Below are 23,104 nucleotides of genomic sequence, written 5' to 3' on the forward strand. Positions count from 1 at the left end.
AATCTTAGAGAGTAATTTATACACCTGTATAGCCATATATTTAAGGGGCAAACGCTAGATAAATTCTGTAGTTCGGGAATGTCCTACACCTTTCGAGCAATTTTTACCTGCATATGAAATGTATATCAGAAAGAGCTTGAGTCATTAATTCCAGTTTATACAGATCTCCGAACCATTGTGCTTGAATGAAGTAATCACTACACGCAACTATAGAAGCTGCAACGTCTACAGATGACATGGGGAATGAGTATGGTTGAATGATATTTCATTTTCCGTAAGAATGATGAAGGAAGGTTTTAAACATACAGAAAGTGAAACATACAGAAAGTAAAAACCGAACAATTTGTTGCACGTCGTAACTTCAAATTCAATAGATTTCGGGGCACCTTCACTTTTACGTACTAGGAAACCATTTCACAAAGCTGCCGCAGCATAAAAATAGCGTTTGCCATACCTTTGCTTCTTATAAGGAAAAATGGCGACATCTATGCTGTGACACTTACCAAAAACGATGGAAATGGCCTATATATTAATGGTTTTGAGCTAAGTCCATTCCAGATGCCGAATACAAATTATTACGATGCTTATTGAACGCTTGTACAAAGCACTCGATATTTCCACGGGATCTGCCAGGACTAGTCATGCAATTAAATTTGAAATCTGTAGAGCTCTTACAGACAAGCCATTATGTTGCAGAATACTCAGGTGACTGTTGCAGTAGTCGTATGTTAGCGACAAAAATTCCGTTCTGCACAGCTAAAAGCCGACTCCATAGATACTCCTACTCTACGGTTGAAACCAGAGATCATCTGACAATGAGGAGCAACGTCTGTGTGAGGAGCACATACAAGACCAAAGGCTTTATTTAAGAAAACTGTGTTGTTGACTGTGTCTGAGAAGCACAAGTTGTACAAGAGCGCTTTTGGAGAAGAATGGAAAGTGATGTTTTTGTGTTTAAGGTATGCAGAACGATTCTGCAAGTGATCTGTTACTGAAGAACGGTTTTATCCGATGTAGGCCGCCGAGTTTGGTTGCACGTTACTCCAGTGAGGTACGTAGCTATACAGTTTTAGAAATGTATTGCGAACTCTCTATTTCAATCCAGTCAATATTCTGAAGTTAAAATGTAGAGTGGAACTTATTAACCAAATCGTCTTATTTCACTTTACTGAAACGACTGTCTCTGAACCATATCCAACAATTACCATCCTTACAAATTACCATAAACACGCAACAGCTTGTTACTTACGGTGATTATTGAACTCAATGACCGTGTTTCCAAAGTACAGTGATTATTAAAATACACACTGGAGATTGAATATGGGGCAGAGAGGGTGCCACTTTTTTACCATAAATTGTGTTGTGATTCCTGTGTGCTGTATATAAAGGTAAAATATTATTTCTACGTAAAACAATGCACTTCAAGAAGTTAATCAATGATTAGTGCTTCACCTTTTGTTCAGTCTAGTTCAGTTGACAAAAATAAACAGTCTGGGCAAATCAGTATCCCAGATTTAGTCAGTAATCATTTTACTTGAATTAATCGATGAAACTGATAAATACAATGGAATGTTTCGTTGTCAGTGAATAACTACCTGTAATGTATGCCCCCATTAAGGTTTCCAGAATTCTGTTGCAATTGGTTCGAATGTTATAGTGTGTTATTATCTGTGTACGGTTTGTGCGTGTGGAACTGTTTGTGCAGCAGTGATTACTGCAGCGTCGTTGCGATGTAGAGCTGTTTGAACATTGTCAGAAATACAATACAATTCATTCGCTAACCGTATTATGTGTCAAGTATTCCACATAACTACATTAAAGTCTTCGTACTTAAATTTATTAATAGTTATCTGGTTCTCATGTGCAAATAGTGGCTTCAATTCACATGCTTGCCACCTAACCAAGATCACTGTAAACGTTTCGTGATAAGTCAGACTAGCATTATATGAATTATATTTCTAGTTACGTAAAATACTACGAGCGCGTTGCACTAGGAATAACTTTTATGTTATCTAATACACTAGAGGAAACACCTCAGTCCAATAAATTTTATAATTATAGGGCACGTTTCTGAGAATTACTTCTCCATGATCACGAGAATTACATTTATTTCAAGACGTAAGTCATTTTCATCTTATGATGTATTTTTGAAAATAATTTATTATACAGGGTGTTCCATTTACCTTGACCATCCTAAATAACTGTTTTTCCAGCTGCAAATTACAAAATGTTTCGAGCGAATGTTCTTTAGCCGCCAGGGGGACATCAGTCAGCATGACTGACTTCGTTGTAGCTTTGTTTTTCACAAAGATATGAACAGCGGTATGACTTTCTTAAATGGCACTCTGTATTTTTTATTCGCTAATTCATGTCCTCTCCTAAACACCTATTCAAAAATGTATCACAGAGTACCATTCTCAGAAACACAACGTTATTAATTACATACCACAACAATGACTTTGAGCCCAGGATCACAAACTCGTCCATTTGCTGGAGTTGTCAGAAAACAAATGAAAACCAAGTAAAAACATAACACAAAATTGACTTTGTCTCTCCTGTACCATTTCCCAGGAGTAGAACATTCAAAAGTGCTCAGGGTGGTGACCCTGGACACCGATACACTGGTGCACTCGTTCAATGAAAGAATTATTTACTGCTTCCAGTGCTTCCTGCTGAAGAAAATTACAAGCAAGTACAATACGTTCCTGCATTTCCTCTGGAGTTGTTGGAATGTCGCGATAGACAACATTTTTAACGCATCACCAAAGAAAAAAGTCCAGAGGATTTAAATCGGGAGACCTAGCAAGCCAAGTAACTATTCCTCCCCGACCAGTCCATCTGGCAGGATAGCTTCGGTTCAGAACACGACGTGCACGCAAGGCATTATGTGCTGGACATCCATCGTGTTGATACTACATAAGCATTTTGGTTCTTAGCGGCACTTCATCCAGAAAAGGAGGAAGAATTCGCCTGAGGAAGTTGGCATACGCTGTGCCGATTAGACTACCATTGATGAAATAAGGGCCAATAACTCTAGTGCCACGCATCCCACACCAGAAATTAACTCTCCATTGACGCTGATGTTCCACCTGTCTATGCCATCGTGGGTTGTGGCTGGCCCAATAATGCATGTTCCTTGTATTTACCTGTCATTTGTTTGAGAAGGAACATTCATCGGTAAATAGAATATTGGAGAAGAAATCCGGATTGGCGAGAATTTGCTGCTGTGCCCACTGACAGAGCTATACGCGATTCTGGAAATCATTCCCATGCAATTCTTGATGTAGGTGTACATCGTATGGATGGAATCGGTGACGTGTAAGAATACTGTGTACACTGGTTTTAGCAAATGCCAACCTCGTGTTCAAAAAATGGTTCAAATGGCTCTGAGCACTATGGGACTGAACATCTGTGGTCATCAGTCCCCTAGAACTTAGAACTACTTCAACCTAACTAACCTAAGGACAACATACACATCCATGCCTGAGGCAGGATTCGAACCTGCGACCTTGTGTTCAAGCTGTCGTGTGCTCACATGTGGATTCATAGCAACGGAAGCGATAACAGTAACTTCGGCAGCTTCGTCTGTGCGAGTGCTACGACGATTGCGTTGTCGTGGGTTAAACTTCCCGTATCCCGAAGCGTCGCAACAAGACGAGAAAACATCCGTCGGGAAGGTGAGTTCTTGACACGATATCGCTTTCCGTACAGTTCCGCTGCCTGAGTAATATTTCGCCTGCCTTCAGCAACAACAGTAAAAGAACAAAAGGACAACCTTTATTGTATGTCTACTCTACACAACAGTATTTAAAAGGACTAAACTACTGTACTAAATGCACCCGTACATAAGAAAACAGTATTGCAATTACTGTTCTGCTAACTTAACATTCCCCATAGACGAGTAGCATTTCTATCTTCTCTTCGTTGGTGTACATTCTACACACACAACTCTTCGACTGACGATGGTTGACGGAATTACGGGTGTGCAACGTCAACGTCAGCACGTGGATGGGTTCCATTACCCCGAGAACATGCACTAAGCGCTGGGAGCGTCAACGTGAGTGTTGTGTTATGTAATTAATAACGTTGTGTTTTAGTGAATGATATTTAAAAAAGTCATACCGCTGTTCATAGTTTTGTAAAAAACAAAGCTACAACGAAGGCAATCATGCTGACTGGTGTCTCTCTGACGGTTAAAGAACGTTTGTTTGAAACATTTTGTAATTTTCATCTGGACAAACAGTTATTTAGGGTAGTCAAGATAAATGATACACCTTGCATTCAGACAGCGTCACAATGATACAAAGTCTGATTCGACTAATTACATCAGAATGGTGGACGTAGGTCATCCAGAAAATACGATATGCAAGAAATAAGCGTCATAACAAGAAACAGCCATTCTCATGGCATCACATGCCTTTGTGAACTCACTACCAAACTGCCAAGTTCAGACCTTACCACAGCTTCGGGCTACACTACAAATCAGTCTATTACACAAACTAAGCGCCAAAAAACATTATAAAAGTTAAAGAAATACCATCGGTTCTCTGTTCTATCGCGGCCTGTGTACGTATGACCTCACTTTGCACATTATCGTTAAGTCAAAGCTACGTCTGATATCGGTAAGTTCAACTCACCCCATAGCTCAATGTTAGTGGTTCCAACAGCCATCTTCGGATCAACGTACAGTACTGATGACCATACACTGTGTTTAATGCGTTAGTGGTAATGCACAAGCTGCACATTGATCTGAAGATGAGCGTTTGTGACTGCTGGAACCGACGCTATAAAAATAACGCTGTGGCTATGCCTGCAAATAAAAACTTTGTTGAACTATTGTTAGTACATAGTTCAGAAATAAACTTGCGTCACTACAGAGTTACAGCGTAAGTTTGGATTTCTTCGTTTATTTGAAACCACGCATAGTTTCACGTGACTGTCGTGGCTTACGCGCCACTGATATGATTAAGGACGTAGTGAGTCATTTTCACGAGCGTTCGAAGAACGTATGGAAATACTGAGTGTTTCCGCTTCTTTCTTCAAAGAATAATGTCTACCGCACAGATTAATCTCGGGAATTCTTGTAGAAAGTAATATTGTGTTTATGTTTCTTTAATGATTCCTGTTACGAAAGGAAAGCAGATGGCATAACGACGTGCCAGAACATATTATGCATATCTCGAATAGCAGTATGATGGCTCTAGAGGTTACTATAGTCTCCATGAAGGAATCCACATAATGTCTGGCCTGCCGTCACATCAGGCACTGCTGAACTCCCGAGACTGACACAGGAGAATCGGCCACACAGTTGCCCTCACGAACAGGAAACTAACACCTCTACTTCTTCAGAGTACTTACTGCTACCACCAAGATTTAAGACTGAACCTATGGATGGAAGGTTAACAAATTACCCACGTTAGTGGCTTACGTTACAGTGCCAGACAAATGAGAATGATGAAAATTCTTTAGATGTCCATTGCACAAACCGAATAGTGTTTAGAGGTTAGGCTGTGCATGCAAGACTAATGTCTGGGTTATCACACTCACCAGACGTGTCCCACACGGCAAAGTGTATCCTATAGTCCGCCACGTTGTACGTCGAGCCATACTTCTCGAAGCCAGTCGGTGTGTACACCTGCAACAAAAGACAGGCAGATTATCTATGAGCATTGCTTACATGTTTATTAGACTTAACACCACCTTCATTTTGGCCACTCGATGAGTGCAAAATGTAGCGCGGGCTACTCCCAACATTTCACCGTTCTGCACCGCAGCGATGTAACAGTGGACCAGCTTTCATTAGTTAGGAATGTACACAGATTCACTGCTTAGTGACGTCTAGCGAAGAAATCTCCCTGGTGATCCAAATTCCGATTACAGTATTAATTTGTGAATATAAATTGATCAATTGCTACATTTGCCGTCCTAAGGGCCCGGATTCGATTCCCGGCTGGGTCAGGGATGTTCTCCGCTCAGGATTGGGTACTGTGCTGTCTCCATCATCATTTCATCCCCATCCGGCGCGCAGGTCGCCCGTCGAAAGTAATAAGACCTGCACCAAGGCGGCCGAACCTGCCCCGCAAGGGGCCTCCCGGCCAATGACGACAAACGCTCATTTCCATTATTGCTACATTTATACATGTTATGTACAATGTCAGTATTAGTGTCTTACTGTCTTATTACTTTGGTGCTAGAAGCTAGGCTAGAAGTAATGTCAGTGTGCTTCACTATACGGACTAGTCGCTGTACCTTACCATTCTGGTCCCCATACTATATCTAGACTACAATGCGGACAGCAGAATTACCTCACAATCTTTCTTTAATTCCGGTTCTCTAAATTTACCCAGAGAGATTTAAGGAGAATAGAGTTGCTATTTTTCCAGATTACCGTTCAAGTTTCTTGACAATATCCTTCACAATATCAGATGGCCTATACTGACATCTTACAGTCCTGTTTCTTCCTGCACACCTACTGGTTATGAGGTTGCATTTACGGACGCTCTTGGTTTTTCAAGAACTTTTGCAACAATCTCACTAATAATAAACGTGTCTTCCCTAACACTAATATTACATGTTCTTCCCGTTTCATACTTCAAGATATTTAAGCGGCGTAACAAGTAATCGGTCACTACGTTTTTTTTTTTTTTTTTTCATGGTGATTATCCAGCATTTCTCCACAATTAAAGAGAGCTGCCATTCACTACATCAAGCGGAAACACTAGGTAGATCAGCAGTTCGTTAGAATCATCCAGTGATGATGCCCTCCGAAAGAAATCAGTGTCGCCCACGAACAATTTGAGAGTGCTGCTGACCCTTTCGGTTAGACGGTTTATGTATAAGAGGCCATCAGAAAGTTTTCGTTTGAGGGCGTTGCTGCCGCGTATATGCAATGTAGCGCGACTCCGATGCAGCTGTATAACCATCCACATGTAGGCAAGGGATTAGTTAGTGTGACATTAGTGTATTTCCGACGTGCGTGCGGTAGATGTGGAAACGTAGACTGCCGCTACGTTATTGCCAAATGCGTCCATACAGGACCAACGTGCTGTTATTATTTTCTTGGGTGCCAAAGGGCAAACACCAGTACACATCAAATGTAGGAGACGAGGTATTGGAGGAAGTAAAGCTGAGAGAAGGGGGCGTGAGTCGTGCTTGGGTAGCTCAGTCGGTAGAACACTTGCCCGCGGAAGGCAAAGGTCCCGAGTTCGAGTATCGGTCCGGCATACAGTTTTAATCGGACAGGAAGTTTGGTACCAGCGCACCCTCCGCTGCAGAGTGAAAATTTCATTCCGGATACCAGTAGACATCCATCGGAGAATTAAGAATGTGCATGAGGCAACAAGTCTGTCGAAAATTACCGTTGTGGAATGGTGCGCCAAGTTTCATAAAATGCGCGTTCCCATACCGCAAATATCGTAACGCTGAAGTCAAGCCAACTCAAGTTGGAGAGCACCTGACCTATAGCCCTGATCTCTCCCCAGTGGATTATCGCGCCTTTGGTCCCTAACAAAAGGCCTTGAAGGATCGACGACTCCTGTCAGACGAGGGAGTACAACAAGCAGTCACAGACTTCTTCACGCAGCAGAACACGGTGTTTTACCAAACGAGCGTTTTCATCTACATCTACATAGATACTCTATAAATCACATTTAAGTGTCTGGCAGAGGGTTCATCGAACCACCTTCACAGTTCTCTATTTCTTTCCGTACGAGCTCTGATTTGCCTTATTTCATCGTGGTGATCGTTCCTCCCAATGTACGATGGTGTCAACAAAATATTTTCGTATTCGGAGAAGAAAGTCTGTAACTGGAATCCCGTGAGAAGATTCCGCTGCAGGGCAAAACGCCTTTCTTTTAATTATTTCCAGCCCAAATCCTGTATCATTTCTGTGACACTCCCTCCCATATTTCGCGATAATACAAAACGTGCTGCGTTTCTTTGAACTTTTTCGATGTATTCCGTCAGGCCCATCTGGTAAGGATCCTACACCGCACAGCAGTATTCTAAAAGAGTCCGGACAAGCGTAGTGTAGGCACTCTCCTTAGTAAGTCTGTTACATTTTCTAAGTGTCCTGCCAATGAAACGCAGTCTTTGGTTAGCCTTCCCCACACATTTTCTATGTGTTCTTTCCAATTTAAGTTGTTCGTAATTGTAATACCTAGGTATTTAGTTGAATTTACGGCATTTAGATTATGCTGATTTATCGTGTAACCGAAGTTTAACGAGTTCCTTTTAGTACTCATGTGGATGACCTCACACTTTTCGTTATTTAGGGTCAACTGCCACTTTTCGCACCATTCAGATATCTTTTCTAAATCGTTGTGCAGTTTGTTTTGATTTTCTGATGACTTTATTAGTCGATAAACGACAGCGTCATCTGCAAACAACCGAAGACGGCTGCTCAGATTGTCTCCCAAATCGTTTATATAGATAACGAACAGCAAAGGGCCTGTAACACTACCTTGGGGAACGCCAGAAATCACTTCTGTTTTAGTCGATGACTTTCCGTCAGTTACTACGAACTGTCACCTCTCTGACAGGAAATCACAAATTCAGTCACATAACTGAGACGACATTCCATGAGCACGCAATTCCAATACGAGCTACTTGTGTGGTACCGTGTCAAAAGACTTCCGGAAGTCCAGAAATACGGAATCGATCTGAAATCCCCTGTCAATAGCACTCAACACTTCATGTGAATAAAGAGCTAGTTGTGTTTCACAAGAACGATGTTTTCTAAACCCATGTTGACTGTGTGTCAATAGGCCGTTTTCTTCGAGGTAATTTGTAATATTCCATTATTATTACTACCTTACTTGAATATTGGTGTGCCTGGTTCAACTTTCCAGTGTCTGGGTACGGATCATTCGTCGAGCGAACGGTTGTACATGATTGTTAACTATGGAGCTATTGCATCAGCATACTTTGAAAGACTGTTATACAGTCTGGACCAGACGACTTGCTCTTATTAAGTGATTTATGTTGCTTCAACACTCCGATGATATCTACTTCTACGTCGGTGACCCCCTTAATGGATCAAATACGAACTTGAACAAGCGTTATTAGACGTCCAACCCGAACAAAATGAGATAAAAGAAAGTGGTCAGCGCTGCCGAATGCTGTGCCAAGGAGCCCGGGTCCGATTCCCGGCCGGGTTGGAGATTTTATCCGCTCAGGGACCGGGTGTTGTGTTGTTTTCATATCATCCCTATCGACACGCAAGACGCCGAAGTGGCGTCTACTCAAAAGACTTGCACCAGGCGAACGGTCTACCAGACGGAAGGCCCTAGTCACACGACATTTCATTTTTTCTACGTCGGTGGGATGACTGCTTCAGTGCACACGACGATTTTGTCTGATTGACATACCCCTTCTGGACTGTACGACCTCCGAACGGAAACATTTTTGGTAACCCCTTTTATATGGAAAGATCAGTCATCGTACAACAACCGCGCTAGGATAACTTTCCATGAGGCTGAAATATCATATGTTGTCCCAGCTAAAACACGGTACATCAGACATTCGGAACTCTTTCCATGTGTACAGATCCATCACGTAGCAGAAAAGAGGTACATCCTGTCACCCTGCGTTTAACACAAAGATAAAACAGTACGTTGTCCGAAATGGATACTAGAAGATAAGCTTTCCGTAAGAGACAACTAAGAGGGATGGCAGCGTTACCAGCATTATGTAGAGGAATGGGGAGGGGGCGGGAATTTGTAAGCAGCCTAAACGTGGATTAGCTAATTGAAGTCCACACATTTACTATGACAAAACTGTAACACGAGAAGGACGTACCGCCATCGTGGAAGTGGTGTGCCAGCTCCCTTGTGGGTAGGAACTGGATATCCAGATGCCGCTAACGTAATGAAGCCCCTGACAGAACAGCAGAGGTGGTGCCTGATACGGTGTGGCAGGTTGCCAACAGCGCCTGTTCTCCGAACAACGAACGCCTAAATACCCCCTCTGTTCCACACGCCGGAGAGACAAACCGAGGAACTAAATTGTCAGAGCCCTGCTCTGTGAATGGAATGAAAGGAAATGGCGTCAATGAGCATCTGTATTCTGCTTAGGAGTGCCACACCGCGGCGCTAGACCGCAGCACTGGTGCAAAACGGAAGTAGCGCTCTAGGACATGCGACATCAGCTGCACAACCCGTTCCGCGGCATCTGTCAAGCAGCCTTTGCTTGGAGACGGGAGGCTAAGTGCGTTTGCTATGTAGCTCAGAAACACGGAGGAAAGAATACAACAAACTCATAAATTATTCTTCCATTAACACACGCTTTTCAACCCCTATCTTTTAACGCCATTATCAAGGGATCACCAATTTAGTACTGGAGGCCAGCATGGAGGGTAAAAATCGTAGAGGGAGACCAAGAGGTGAATACACTAAGCAGATTCAGAAGGATGTAGGCTGCAGAAGGTACTGGGAGATGAAGAGGCTTGCACAGGATAGAGTAGCATGGAGAGCTGCATCAAACCAGTCTCAGGACTGAAGACCACAACAACAACAACATCATTAATTTCGTTTGCATTTGCACGACACAATGCTGGGCACGAAACTCAGAGTGATCCTTGAGAAAGGAAGTATGAAAAAAGTGGCTATCAATATGTTGAAGGAGCCATCCCGTCATGCACGTAAATGTACACAGAGAAAACTTTAGCATTTCGCCCGAACTGGTTTACGAAACTGACTACTACTCTCTGTGAAACCAATATTTTTTGGCCATTCCACTTGCTCAGTGTAGATCCGGTTTTAGATGCATGTGGTATTTTTTCTCTTTTTTTTCCACTTTTATAACTTAGTGACGTAGTGCAATGGTTGAGACATTGGACGCGCCTTTGGGAGAAGCGGTGTTCGTATTTCCATCCTGCCACTTTGATAGGGGTTTCTCCTACGATACGGTCTCGGCTAATTCTTTCTCTCATAGTATTCCAACTCAACTTGTGTTAATTATATTGATATCGACAGCGTGTAAGACATCCGTCCCTTAAAATGGTTCAAATGGCTATGAGCACTATCGAACATCCGAGGTCATCACTCCCCTAGAACTTAGAACTACTTAAACCTAACTAACCTAAGGACATCACACACATCCATGCCCGAGTCAGGATTCGAACCTGCGACCGTAGCAGTAGCATGGTTTCGGACTGAATTGTCTAGAACCGAGATCCGCTCGGCCACCACGGTCGGCTTTCGTCCCTTCCTTCCATGGCAGTTATTATATGTGTAACACGAAATAACGAACGCAGTATACTACCGAACTGTAGCTAACGGTAACTGGATACAACTAGCGTCATGCAGAAAAATAAACGAGTGACTGATGGCCGATATACATTTCAGTCAACTGTGGAAAGGAGTCATTAAACACTGTCTATTGGTGCTGACTATTTTGACATATATCAACGTATGTTAGAAAGGGGATTTTACTAATGGGAATATGTAAGTGTGTTTAACGTGAAACGGAGTTCCAGTGTGTAGGTCGATTACTTGCAATGCTGTTACTGAACCGTTGATTCCTGTGTGATGAGTAGTCTATTATGGGTACATCCACATGTGATGTGCTATACTGCGTACATATGGGAGACCCAAAACTTAAGGGTCCAAATTATACAATCGGTAGAGAATCGTAAACTGTGTACTTTGTAATAAGGAACTAATGGCTGAAATCAATATTCCGTTCACGCATATTGACATAAACAGCTTACCGCAAGTAGCAACAACATACACTCATAGCAACTGTTCCAAGTGACGACCGTCAGTCTCCATAAATGCGTTACAAATGTCATACTGCGGTGGATAATCACTTCACAAAATTGAAATTCTGATATTAAAACCATTCCACCTCATTAGCTTCACATGTTGCTTACGGTAGGGGAGTAACTGCTCCACCACCAGTCCTCTCAACAGTGCATATTTCGAAGTGATGGTTTCATGGGCAAGCTGACATACGTTTATTAGTGAATTTTCTCTCTCACGTTCATCCCCACCTCTTAATATTCTGCTGCGCAAACATTAACTGTACAGAACCTTCACTTCCTTCTGTTGGAAGAGCGACAGTTTCTCGTACTTTTCATCAGAGGCGACAAGCTTCGTCCAGTTATGGTGACACCTATTAGCTAGTTTGTTATTTGTTCCATAAATCATATACACAATAAATGTTACGATGTGTACGATGTGGAACATGTGAACAGCCCCACAGACACACACACACGAAAGAGTATTTAGGGGACATAAAAAGAAACTCTTATTTTATATGACAAAAAGCAACAGGTTACCGTTTCGCCGCTAGGGATTCATGAATTGTTTTGATGTTAGTGATGTTATTTACAGATATTTTTCTGTAAAAAATGATTAATTACACTATTTAAGCATTCCTCTATGGTATTTAAGCAGTTGGTAAGGAGAAACATCTGTAATCAACATTTGAAAACACTTCTGCTATTTGTCAGGCATTTCGTTTCTCTGGTCACTACCCGACCACGATATTATTGAACTTTGGCCTGTCCTGGCCGTTATAGGAAACACGCGGTGATGCTACAGCAAACAAGTACAGTGAGGGTAAGAGGGTAAGGAAAACAAATCGCACTGCGAATGCTTTCAGGACACTTGTGCGTATAATATTAAGTGGTTCAGCGTGTCCTCATAAAATACAACTATACTCACGATAAGCCGACAGAAGCGCCTCATTCTCCGAATGTCGATTAATACATTCTCAAATAGTTTTATAGCTGCCGAGTTTAGATTCATTGAAAGATAATGCACATCATTTTTGCTTTTAATACTGTATTTGCAAATATCTCTGTTGCTCTCGAACTCAGACGGACTGTTGATGACAATTTCATAAGGAGTAAATGCTCTATGGTACAGAGGTTAACATTCCCAGCTACTTAAATAGATGCCTGCAAGATGTACGTATGTGAGTCTAACCCATAATTATAATTATTTTTATGTGCAATGAATATTTTTTGTCGAGCGTAGTGAAGAAAAATATGCAAAATATATTACCTTACTGACTTTTGTATCTCCAAAGCTGGGAGCTATTCTTAATAGCAAAAGTAGCCGAACCTAAATGTTTTAGCAGGCCTATTACTTGAATTTCCTAGTTTAAGTTTCCTACTTAGAATTTTCTACCCTGTTTATTACTTCTTTTTGGTATATTAAGTTAGTAGAGGTAAGATACTTTTTAGTTATAATTAGTGCACAATATTTTCTATATGCCTTACCATAGTCCTGTTACTCTGCGATGAGCTGTTTGTTTAAACAGTAATCATTAATCATTGCATTTTAGGTGACTTAACGTTACTGAATGAGAGAAAGCAAATACATTATTTGAATTCCGCTGTAGTTGCACTGCACTTCAGCAGCTTGCTGTCAGCTGTTTGATCGTAATTAATGCTGTCTCACAATGCAATAGCGTCATTATTTCAAACGTTCTTGTTCCTACGATATCTGCCTATCGCTTGCTCATACACTCGTGTGCATAAATGAGCAATGTGTGTGCTGGTATGATTGCGTGAGTGAACGTGTAATTTCCATGGATATGTTGAGAGTTTTGTGTCTTTCATTAGCTGTGATTATAGGCTTGTGAGGCCTGTGCAATGTTACTTTGCTGCCTTTTTATTCCGTGAGTGGGCTATCTGAAGACCACGTTCAAATTTCAGCTCTTCATTCTTTGTTCTTTTCTTTTCTTCCAGTATGCTTTCATCTGTTCATACCAGTCTTTTTAGCTACACTGCCTTGGAATCTTTCCATTTTAAATACTTTTCCCGAAAGCTTTCTCTGCTGTCTACATCTTTTGTTTTTATATTGTTTCTTTATAAAACCTTTTTTACTTTTTTGACCCAGCATGTTGTGGACTTCTTACCCCACAAATATCTGAAAATCTTCCATTCGATATAAATGTCCAAAAAAACAAGGGTCTTCATTTTCTCATTACGTTTGAAATATTTTCTATATTTTGCTGTATTCTTGTAATTTGTAATCGTCTGCTGTGTTTTGTGATCCTAATATTTTGCATATAATTCGTATTTCTACTACTTCTGATTTATCTAAATTATAGTTTAATGCCAGGCATTCTCTTGCATATAGGCATTCTGGATTCGCTACTCTGTTGTAATATCCTATATCTGCATTTTTGGATAGGCACTTTTTACTGTAGAGCTCTCTGGTGATACCTTATGCTCTCCCCACTTTATGCAACCTTTCCTCTATTACAGATTTTTCCAGGTCATTTTCTTTGATTATCTCCCGTAGATTTTTGAATTTTTGTTACCTTCTCTATTTGACAAATATATGTTATCAGGAATTTTAGAGCATCTTTAACTTTTATTAGACTTTTTTTTTTTTTTTTTTTAGAAAGTCTTAAGCCAGTTATGCTGGCTATTTCTTCCTGGAGATTTATTTGTGTTGTAGCAGATGCCACACTTTCGGAAAGTGTAGCAAAAACATCTGCAAACGCAAGACAGTTGATTTCAATTTTTGGCTTCCTCTTCCTGACCTTATCGGCGAAATGTTGAGTTCAATAACTTTTTGTGTCAAATTCTCACTGTTTTTTAACACACTATGAAAAATTACAAGTGTAAACTTCCATGGACAATATATAGCAAACTTGGTTTGCTTTTACTGTGTTTAATCACTCTTGGTTCCACACGGAAAGTTTGCTTCCCAGTTGTTCTAATGTCGATCTCAGACCTACAGCGGTCAGGTTAAGCTATTAGGCACATTTAGCGGTGCAGCAGATGTACTTGGGTGTGTCTGTTCTGCTGCTCAGTTCAAAAGGTACACAAGTATCTGACACGGTTACGGTAAAATAAAATTATTGAGAAGAGTATTTGAGTTCAAAAGATCGCAACAGCAGTTGATTAAATTAGACGCCTGTGCTTCGTTGCAGAACGTAACTGTTGTGTTACAGCTTCACCTTCTGTCGCGTATTCAACGTGCTACGTAACAAATAACTAATTCACTGAGATAAGATTTTCAAGTAATTGTCTTTTCCACTATACGAGCCACACACAAGAATGCTTTAAATGTTTTTTGTAGTATCAGACTTAACATGAAATTTTCAGTTTTTGGCAAATGTTGAGTTGTGTAAGAAAATTAAAGCTTGCACTCGCGTGAACGATGACGAAAGACAAGTAAGGTCAAGCTTGCGTTTTTGTCGTAAAATTTTGTAACGCGGCGTCTCTGATAAACATCATTCAAACACGACGCTGTCAGTATGGCCCACTTACTTTCCTACGGCGGTCTCAAGGGACAAGTTTTATTCTTTAGCAATGTGGCATTTATTCAGTAGCGAAACGCTCTCGTCGCTAGTCGAGTAATGCGCCTTTGCAAAAAGTCGCAGCAGTCTGCAACCCAGACGGTAAGTATCTTAGCGGAAAGATCAGATTAGCACGACTCAACGAAAGAGAGCAATTCCACGGCTTACTTCGCTGCAGTGCACGCGAAAGTCCACCTGCAAAACTGCACGCTGAGCGAGAGACACTTGGACGACCGCTTTGCCTCAGTCTAAGAGCATGCTGATCGAAACGAATTAGACACGGTGCTGACTCAAAGAGAAACCTAGCTTACCTGGCAACGTGTAACAAATCAGAAATTTGATTCATTACGCAATCCACTGACATTCTGATGTGAACCCAGATGCTATTCGTGGGTAAAGATTCAGAAATATCTGTCACAGTACTGTAAGGCCAAAAAATTCCAACTAATTGAAATTTAGTACTTTATCCATCCTCGGTAACTCTGTGCGTAGTTGTTGGAAAAATCAGCAACAAGTTGTACAAAAAGAATTTTTTAACCAGTTTCAGGCACGTAGTGCCTAGTGCCCTTCTTCAGAAGATTAGAATTATTGCATTATTATCGAGAGTCAAAAACAAACAGGTGTGTGCAGCTTATTTTAATAGTTGTGACTATTGTAATGTGCTGCACATACCTGTTTATTTTTTATGCTCGCTAATAATGTGATAATTGTAATCTTTTGAAGAGGGGCACTAGCTGCTTGAAATCGGTTAAGGAGTAAAGTTTATTTTGGACAACTCGTTGCTGATTTTTACCAACAAAGACTTGTAATTTGCCAACTGTTCCAGCCTTCACTGTTCTCGTTTATACCACTACGTAATATTACCACACAAACAGAAAGGATTCCTTTCGCCCCTGCATAAGAGTACGCAGTCACTTAGGAGTAGTAATGGTATCAGGCGGTCACGTGACCCTCCACCGCTGACGTGAGTGAAGTGATACGTAACAGTCGATCACACGGCATCAGCGCAGTGAAGTGATCCGTCGATGCAGAGACGTGACAGCATGGCAGGAAGTAATCATCATGTTCCGACGTGCTCGGTACCACACCGTCCAAGAAGCTGCCAGAGTTTTAGGTGTACCCACACGTACTGCCCTACATGAATACAAGACGGTGGAGGGGGCGGCGTGGGGGGAGAGGGGGGGGGTGTGACGTCCAGTAAAATCTCACCGTATGTCATTTAACGAGAAGGGGGCGTGTTCAATGAAAATCTCGCGTTAACTTTTTGATTCAGAGAATGTACATTATTCTAACGGATAACATTTTGTTCTATAAAATTAATCCCGAACACCGAACACAGACAGTATTAAAGCGCCGACCAGTATTTATGGGCCCACTGAACTGAAGCGAATGGTTTACACGGGCGCATGCCCGGGATTATCCGATTTGGGGCAAGTGCCGCACAAGTGTCAGATTTCATACGGTGAGTTCCCTAGCGAAATCACTGCATGCCCGTTAGTCATTCAGTCGCGATATTCTGCAACGCCGTTATTTTGTTCAACGTGAATCTATATCACAACTTTTTCAATGCGTATATCAAGCAGCAAGACGACAAATCGAAACACACTTGAGAACGAGAAGTTAATCGTCTGTGGAAGGAAGCTAAGCTAAAGTTCGCCGACAAGAATTCTCTTAGTGATCATGTAAATGAAGAAACCGAAATGCTGCGTACTCATACGGCTCAGAGGAAGGCACAAAGAACGTCGTCTTTCATCTGCAAAGTGAGTAAAGGTTCAGTATATAATATATCTATAAAAAGTCAATTTTTTAGTGATCCGTCATAACGGTTAGTCAGAGGTAATCAACCTTATTTATCTACCGCGCATTTTTTCGACTGTTAGCAGTGTTGAGTGCCACCGGTTCGTCGGTAACAGTGCTTTATAAAGCAGGAAAGTAGCTATATAAATTTTGTACAGCTGAGTTACAGCTAGTTAAACCAAGTAATAATATTACTTACCAAATTCCTTATGTCAAAATAGTATGAAAACTGAATCGAAATGTTTTTGAAATCCCTACCTTCTAGCGCCCATTATGAAAGCTGAAGCGCCCGCTAGTCGGCGGTAGGGTTGGGTTGGGTTGTTTGGGGGAAGAGACCAAAGAGCGAGGTCATCGGTCTCTTCGGATTAGGGAAGGTCGGGGAAGGAAGTCGGCCGTGCCCTTTTAAAGGAACCATCCCGGCAATTTCCTGGAGCGATTTAGGGAAATCACGGAAAACCTAAATCAGGATGGTCGGACGCGGGATTGAACCGTCGTCCTCCCGGATGCGAGTCCAGTGGGCGCTGGGGACCAGGTTGACTACCAGTGGGTTAATACTATTTTCGCGGAGCCTTTTTGTCCATTTCTCTGTCTATCTCTATCTGTCTATGTTTTTGAATACTGCACGGCGGTGCCATGTTTAAAACAAAAGGTTTTTAACCCCATATTAAAAACACTGTTTAATACACTATCTGAATCTATGTATTACAGTTTTTTTCTGAGATTAGAGGTGAAAATGATAACTACTTCAAGATGCACTACAAAGAGATTAAGTTAATCGTCTTGAAAGTTGACAAGTGGCAGAGAATATCAGTTATTATAACGGATAACATTTTGTTTTCTAAAATCAATGCCGAACAACCTATTACGTATTTTTAGTGGTATGAAGCAAAAAACACGAAAATATCAAAAAATTCATTATTTAAAAATTATAGGGTAAAACTTACATTACGGGCAAGCGGGGGATCCTGCCACATGTCACCAAATCACAAATGGTGAAGGGGGGAGGGGGAGAAAGGAGATGAAAGTTTAACAAAGATCCTCGTGTAATTAATGGATGTCAGCTAATACTGCGTAAGAAAAGTGGTCACTAAAAGATCTTCACTGACAGAAACCGAAGAGCCAGCCGCTGTGACCGAGCGGTTCTAGGCGCTTCAGTCCGGAACCGCGCTACTGCTACGGTTGCAGGTTCGAATCCTGCCTCGGGCATGAACGTGTGTGATGTCCTTAGGTTAGTTAGCTTTAAGTAGTTTTAAGTCTAGGCGACTGATGACCTTAGATATTAATTCCCATAATGCTCAGATCGATTTGAACCATTTTTGAAGCTGAAAGAGTTTTCACATAAAAACTGGACAAGACAATAACATCTCCACTATACTACTGTCTTTACAGGGAAAAATACATACGCAAGAAAACATACCGCGTATTGAATAAATCCTTTGGCCAGTAAGCTCGTACCATTATGGAGATCAGAACACTTTTTTTTTAAGGCTACTTTGTAAAGAGATTGGTAATGGGGGACCAGTTGCATATAACTAGCAAAAGAATACGAGTCGATTACTGACTCACTTGACACTGCCGCGGAGCAAATCACAGAACTACAGAAACAAGTGGGTAAGATATGACTAAAACATCATTTGAAAGAAACACAGTTCATTACAAACATCAATGAGGACCTCCAAAATCTTAAAATTCAAAACAACACTATCTCTAAAAAAAGCTGTGTAGATACGTAGGGGAATGGATTACGAGGAATAAAAAAGTAGCTATAGAAAATAGAGTTCCGAAAATGGCGTTCGACATGACATAAAAACTACAACAAGAAATTTTTGTCTTGGGACACAAAACTAAAACACAAAACCTGAAACATTGTATGCACCAGAAAAAAACTTCAAATAACAAAAGTATCTTGGAAAACTGGGAAAAAGTTGAAAGAAGAATTCTGGGACAGAAAAACAATAATAGATACGAATATAAAATAACATCACACGAAGTGTTCTTTTCTAAGACGGAAGAACTAACTGATGTAATAAGGGAAAGACGGCTGCACTTTCAACGACACATATATCGAAAGGGTAGTAACAGACTAATCTAGCAGATCATTAACTTACTAAACAGCTACAAATACAAACTCACATGGTTCAGTGAAAAACGTTGGAATCCGGTTGGACATAATACATAACGGAATACATTTTAGAGAAATAACACAAAAGGTGGGATTTCAGGAAAGAAAGAAGTCTGCAGATGGAACGAAATGGACCCAGGAAGTAAAGGAACGTTCTCAAAGGATAAAGGAACATTAGATACAATGAAGCAAAACCTACGTTGGTTTCTTGTACCCTCCGAAAGGATTATTCGAATGTAAAGAAATTCGGGAGAAGAATTTACGCAAGAATACCCGCTTAACAAGAGATTAAAAGTAACTAAGAAATATCATAACTGTAAAAACAGTCGCCATTCGTATTATCATAGCATGTATAGGTGTATAGTGTGCTTCTAGAGGCATATCATAATTATCATTTACTGTATTAACGAGCCTGTAAGGTCTGCAGTCGAAAAACAAATTAACAACAACACTGCACAGCACCCTATAAAAGATTTATAAGCTAACACACTACAAAAAGCACAATAAAGAAGGTCAGTCAGTCACAACAGAAAGGATATCCACTGCAGATGGTGGTCCATCGGTTCCGGTCTCTAGCTTCATCCGTGTTCGCATGGCGCAGTGATTAACGCAACTGCTTAGTAAGCAGGAGGCCCCGGGTTCGTATCCCGATCTGGCACACATATTCAATCCCGCTGCCAATTCCGTTGTCGGCTGCACTTCTTTACGGACTTTTAATACTCGGTCCTTTCATCGCGCGCTTGGACGTTCCCTTGGGCATTTTCCAAAAAAATTGGTTCAAATGGCTCTGAGCACTATGGGACTTAACTTCTGAGATCATCAGTCCCCAATAACTTAGAACTAGTTAAACCTAATTATCCTAAGGACATCACACACATCCATGCCCGTGGCAGGTTTCGAACTTGCGAGCGTAGCAGCAGCGCGGTTCCGGACTGAAGCGCCTAGAACCGCTCGGCCGCAAAGGCCGGCGAAGAGCGAAAAGGTCAAAAGTTTATAGAAGATTATTGCAACAAGGAGAAGCTAAAATGTTGAGTTAGCAAGAGGAAAGTAAATCGTGACGGGAAACAAAACGAACTTCTTGTTCTTCGCTTGTGGTTTTTCCATGATTGCGGCCGGTATTGCAGAAAACAGGAGCGTGACTTATTTTGCTTACCACGTTTTCCTGTGTCCTGATGTTTAGTATTGTTGACTATAGCGAAAGTCCAGTGGTCAACAACTGAGAAACTGTTTGAATATGTATTTACCGGCAATGATACGTAAGTCGCCGACTCTATTTCGCTCGTGATTACGTTCCCTTGTTTCATACCATGGTACAGTATACGAAAATCACTTTTCATTTATGAAACGTGTTTCCTGCAGTATAAAAGGAAAATAGAATCAATTATTCAAAATGACAGTCACAATAGCATTATTTATTTTGCCGTATTTTGCCGCCAACCGGTTTCAACCCGCGATGGGTCATCAAATGGTTCAAATTGCTCTGAGCACTATGGGACTTAACTTCTGAGGACGTCAGTCACCTAGAACTTAGAACTACTTAAATCTAACTAACCTAAGGACATCACTTACATCCATGCCCGAGGCAGGATTCGAATCTGCGACCTTAGCGGTCGCGCGGTTGCAGATTGTAGCGCCTAGAACCGTTCGGCCACCCCGGCCGGTGATGGGGTCATCTTCAGGGCAATTTACACCATTTGGTCGCCCACTGGAGTCGTCACCCTGCCTGCGCACCGTTGGCATAGTTACCAACCGTACACAGCCAGGGTGACGACTCCAGTGGGCGACCAAATGGTGTAAATTGCCCTGAAGATGACCCCATCGCGGGTTGAAACCGGTTGGCGGCAAAATAAATAATGCGATTGTGAATGTCATTTTGAATAATTGATTATAAGTAAATTAATCGCTGTTTTACACAACTACGTTGTCTAAAAATTTAGGAAGACAGAAATCGCGTGGGAGCCCGATGATAACGTTGGGAAAGTTATGACGCTATTTCCGGTAACGGTCTTCCTAATACACTGATCATGCGTATGGTAATTTCGTCTGTGATTTGTACAGTTACTTTGTAAAAGATAATTCTCCCTCCATTTTTCATTTTTCCGGCCGGGGTGGAAGAGCGGTTCTAGGCGCTACAGTCTGGAACCACGCTACCGCTACGGTCGCAGGTTCGAATCCTGCCTCTGGTACGGATGTGTGTGATGTCCTTAGGTTAGTTAGGTTTAAGTTGTTCTAAGTTCTAGAGGACTGATCACCTCAGAAGTTAAGTCCCATAGTGCTCAGAGCCATTTTTTTCATTTTGTTATTGGTTAAACGATTCTTTACAGTTCTTATACCTTTTCCGTAGGGTCGGGTATCATAAATGGCTTGTGGCGGAACAGGCCGCAAGGCCCGGTTGTCGAACTTCCTGGTTCCCGCCGACGCTGGTCTTTAAATACAACAACGATCGGTTTGCATATTACGTTCCTGTAACTACAAGCTTGCATCTTAAGGACGTATTGAGTAAGAAATAACTAGGAAGCAATTATCCTCAAATTAAACAGTGTCTTATTTAAGTTGCTGGTGGAAGGGGGAGAAAGCAAAGGAACGGAAAGCGATGAACTGATGATATCAGCTGCGTTGGGTTTTATGCGGAATCGGCAGCGAGAAGTGAAAATGTGTGCCAGACCGGGACACGAACCTGGGACCTGCCGGTCACCAGGTAGTTGCGTTAACCACTGCACCATGCGGACACAGTGTTTACCGCAAATGTAACCCGGTCGACCCACCTGTCGGTGTCGTATCTAGACGTATCAGGGGTCATATCACTCCAACTGCACGCGCCGCACACAATTAAAGAGCCTCCACATGCTTGAACAGTCCCCTGCTGACATGCGGGGTCAATGGATGCATGAGGTTTGCCTCCATACCCGTACAGGTCCCTCTGCTCGATATAATATTTTAAACGAGATTCGTCTGACCAGGCAACATGTTTCCAGTCATCAACAGTCGACTGTCGGTGTTGATGGCCCCAGGCGATACGTAAAGCGTTCAGCCTCACTTAAATCTTGATAAAGTGGCATTGTAGCAGCAGTAACCGACGTTAAACAACTGCGCCAGACACTTGTTTTATATAGGCGTTGCCGACTGCGGCGCTGGGAAGCGTGCCGAGATAGTCCGTGCATATGCCATAAGCACTGTGTTCGCGTGGCATAGGAATTAACGCAACTGCCTAGGAAGCAGGAAGTCACGGTTTCGTGTCCTGGTCCGGCTCATATTTTCACTCATCGCCTACGATTCTGCATAAAATCCCAACGCAGCTGAACATCAGTTGCTTGCCTTTCCTTTCATTTCTCGCCTCTCCACCTTAGAGTTACGTATAAAGTATCACAGCTGTCCTACATCTACATCTATATTCATACTCCGCACGCCACCCAACGGTGTGTGGCGGAGGGCACTTTACGTGCCACTGTCATTACCTCCCTTTTCTGTTCCAGTCGCTTATGGTTCGCGGGAAGAACGACTGTCTGAAAGCCTCCGTGCGCGCTCGAATCTCTCTAATTTTACATTCGCGATCTCCTCGGGAGGTATAAGAAGGAGGAACCAGTATATTCGATACCTCATCCAGAAACGCACCCTCTCGAAACCTGGCGAGCAAGCTACCCCGCGATGCAGAGCGCCTCTCTTGCAGAGTCTGCCACTTGAGTTTGCTAAATATCTCCGTAACGCTATCACGGTTACCAAATAACCCTGTGACGAAACGCGCCGCTCTTCTTTGGATCTTCTCTATCTCCTCCGTCAACCCGATCTGGTACGGATCCCACACTGGTGAGCAATACTCAAGTATACGTCGAACGAGTGTTTTGTAAGCCACCTCCTTTGTTGATGGACTACATTTTCTAAGGACTCTCCCAATGAATCTCAACCTGGTACCCGCCTTACCAA

The 23,104-nt window shown here is 42.0% G+C and overlaps 1 protein-coding gene across 1 annotated transcript in view; it reads right to left on the reverse strand.

Moving 5' to 3' along the window:
* Positions 1-23,104, reverse strand: part of LOC126334881 (rho-related GTP-binding protein RhoE-like) — a 262,146-nt gene that overhangs the window by 41,375 nt on the left and 197,667 nt on the right. The window contains exon 2 of the mRNA XM_049997580.1: positions 5,548-5,635. Coding sequence (XP_049853537.1) covers positions 5,548-5,635 — 88 coding nt within the window. The remainder of the gene's footprint in view (positions 1-5,547; positions 5,636-23,104) is intronic.

This window comes from Schistocerca gregaria, chromosome 2 (assembly GCF_023897955.1).
Source record: "Schistocerca gregaria isolate iqSchGreg1 chromosome 2, iqSchGreg1.2, whole genome shotgun sequence".
In the NCBI taxonomy this organism is placed as follows: Eukaryota; Metazoa; Arthropoda; class Insecta; order Orthoptera; family Acrididae; genus Schistocerca; species Schistocerca gregaria.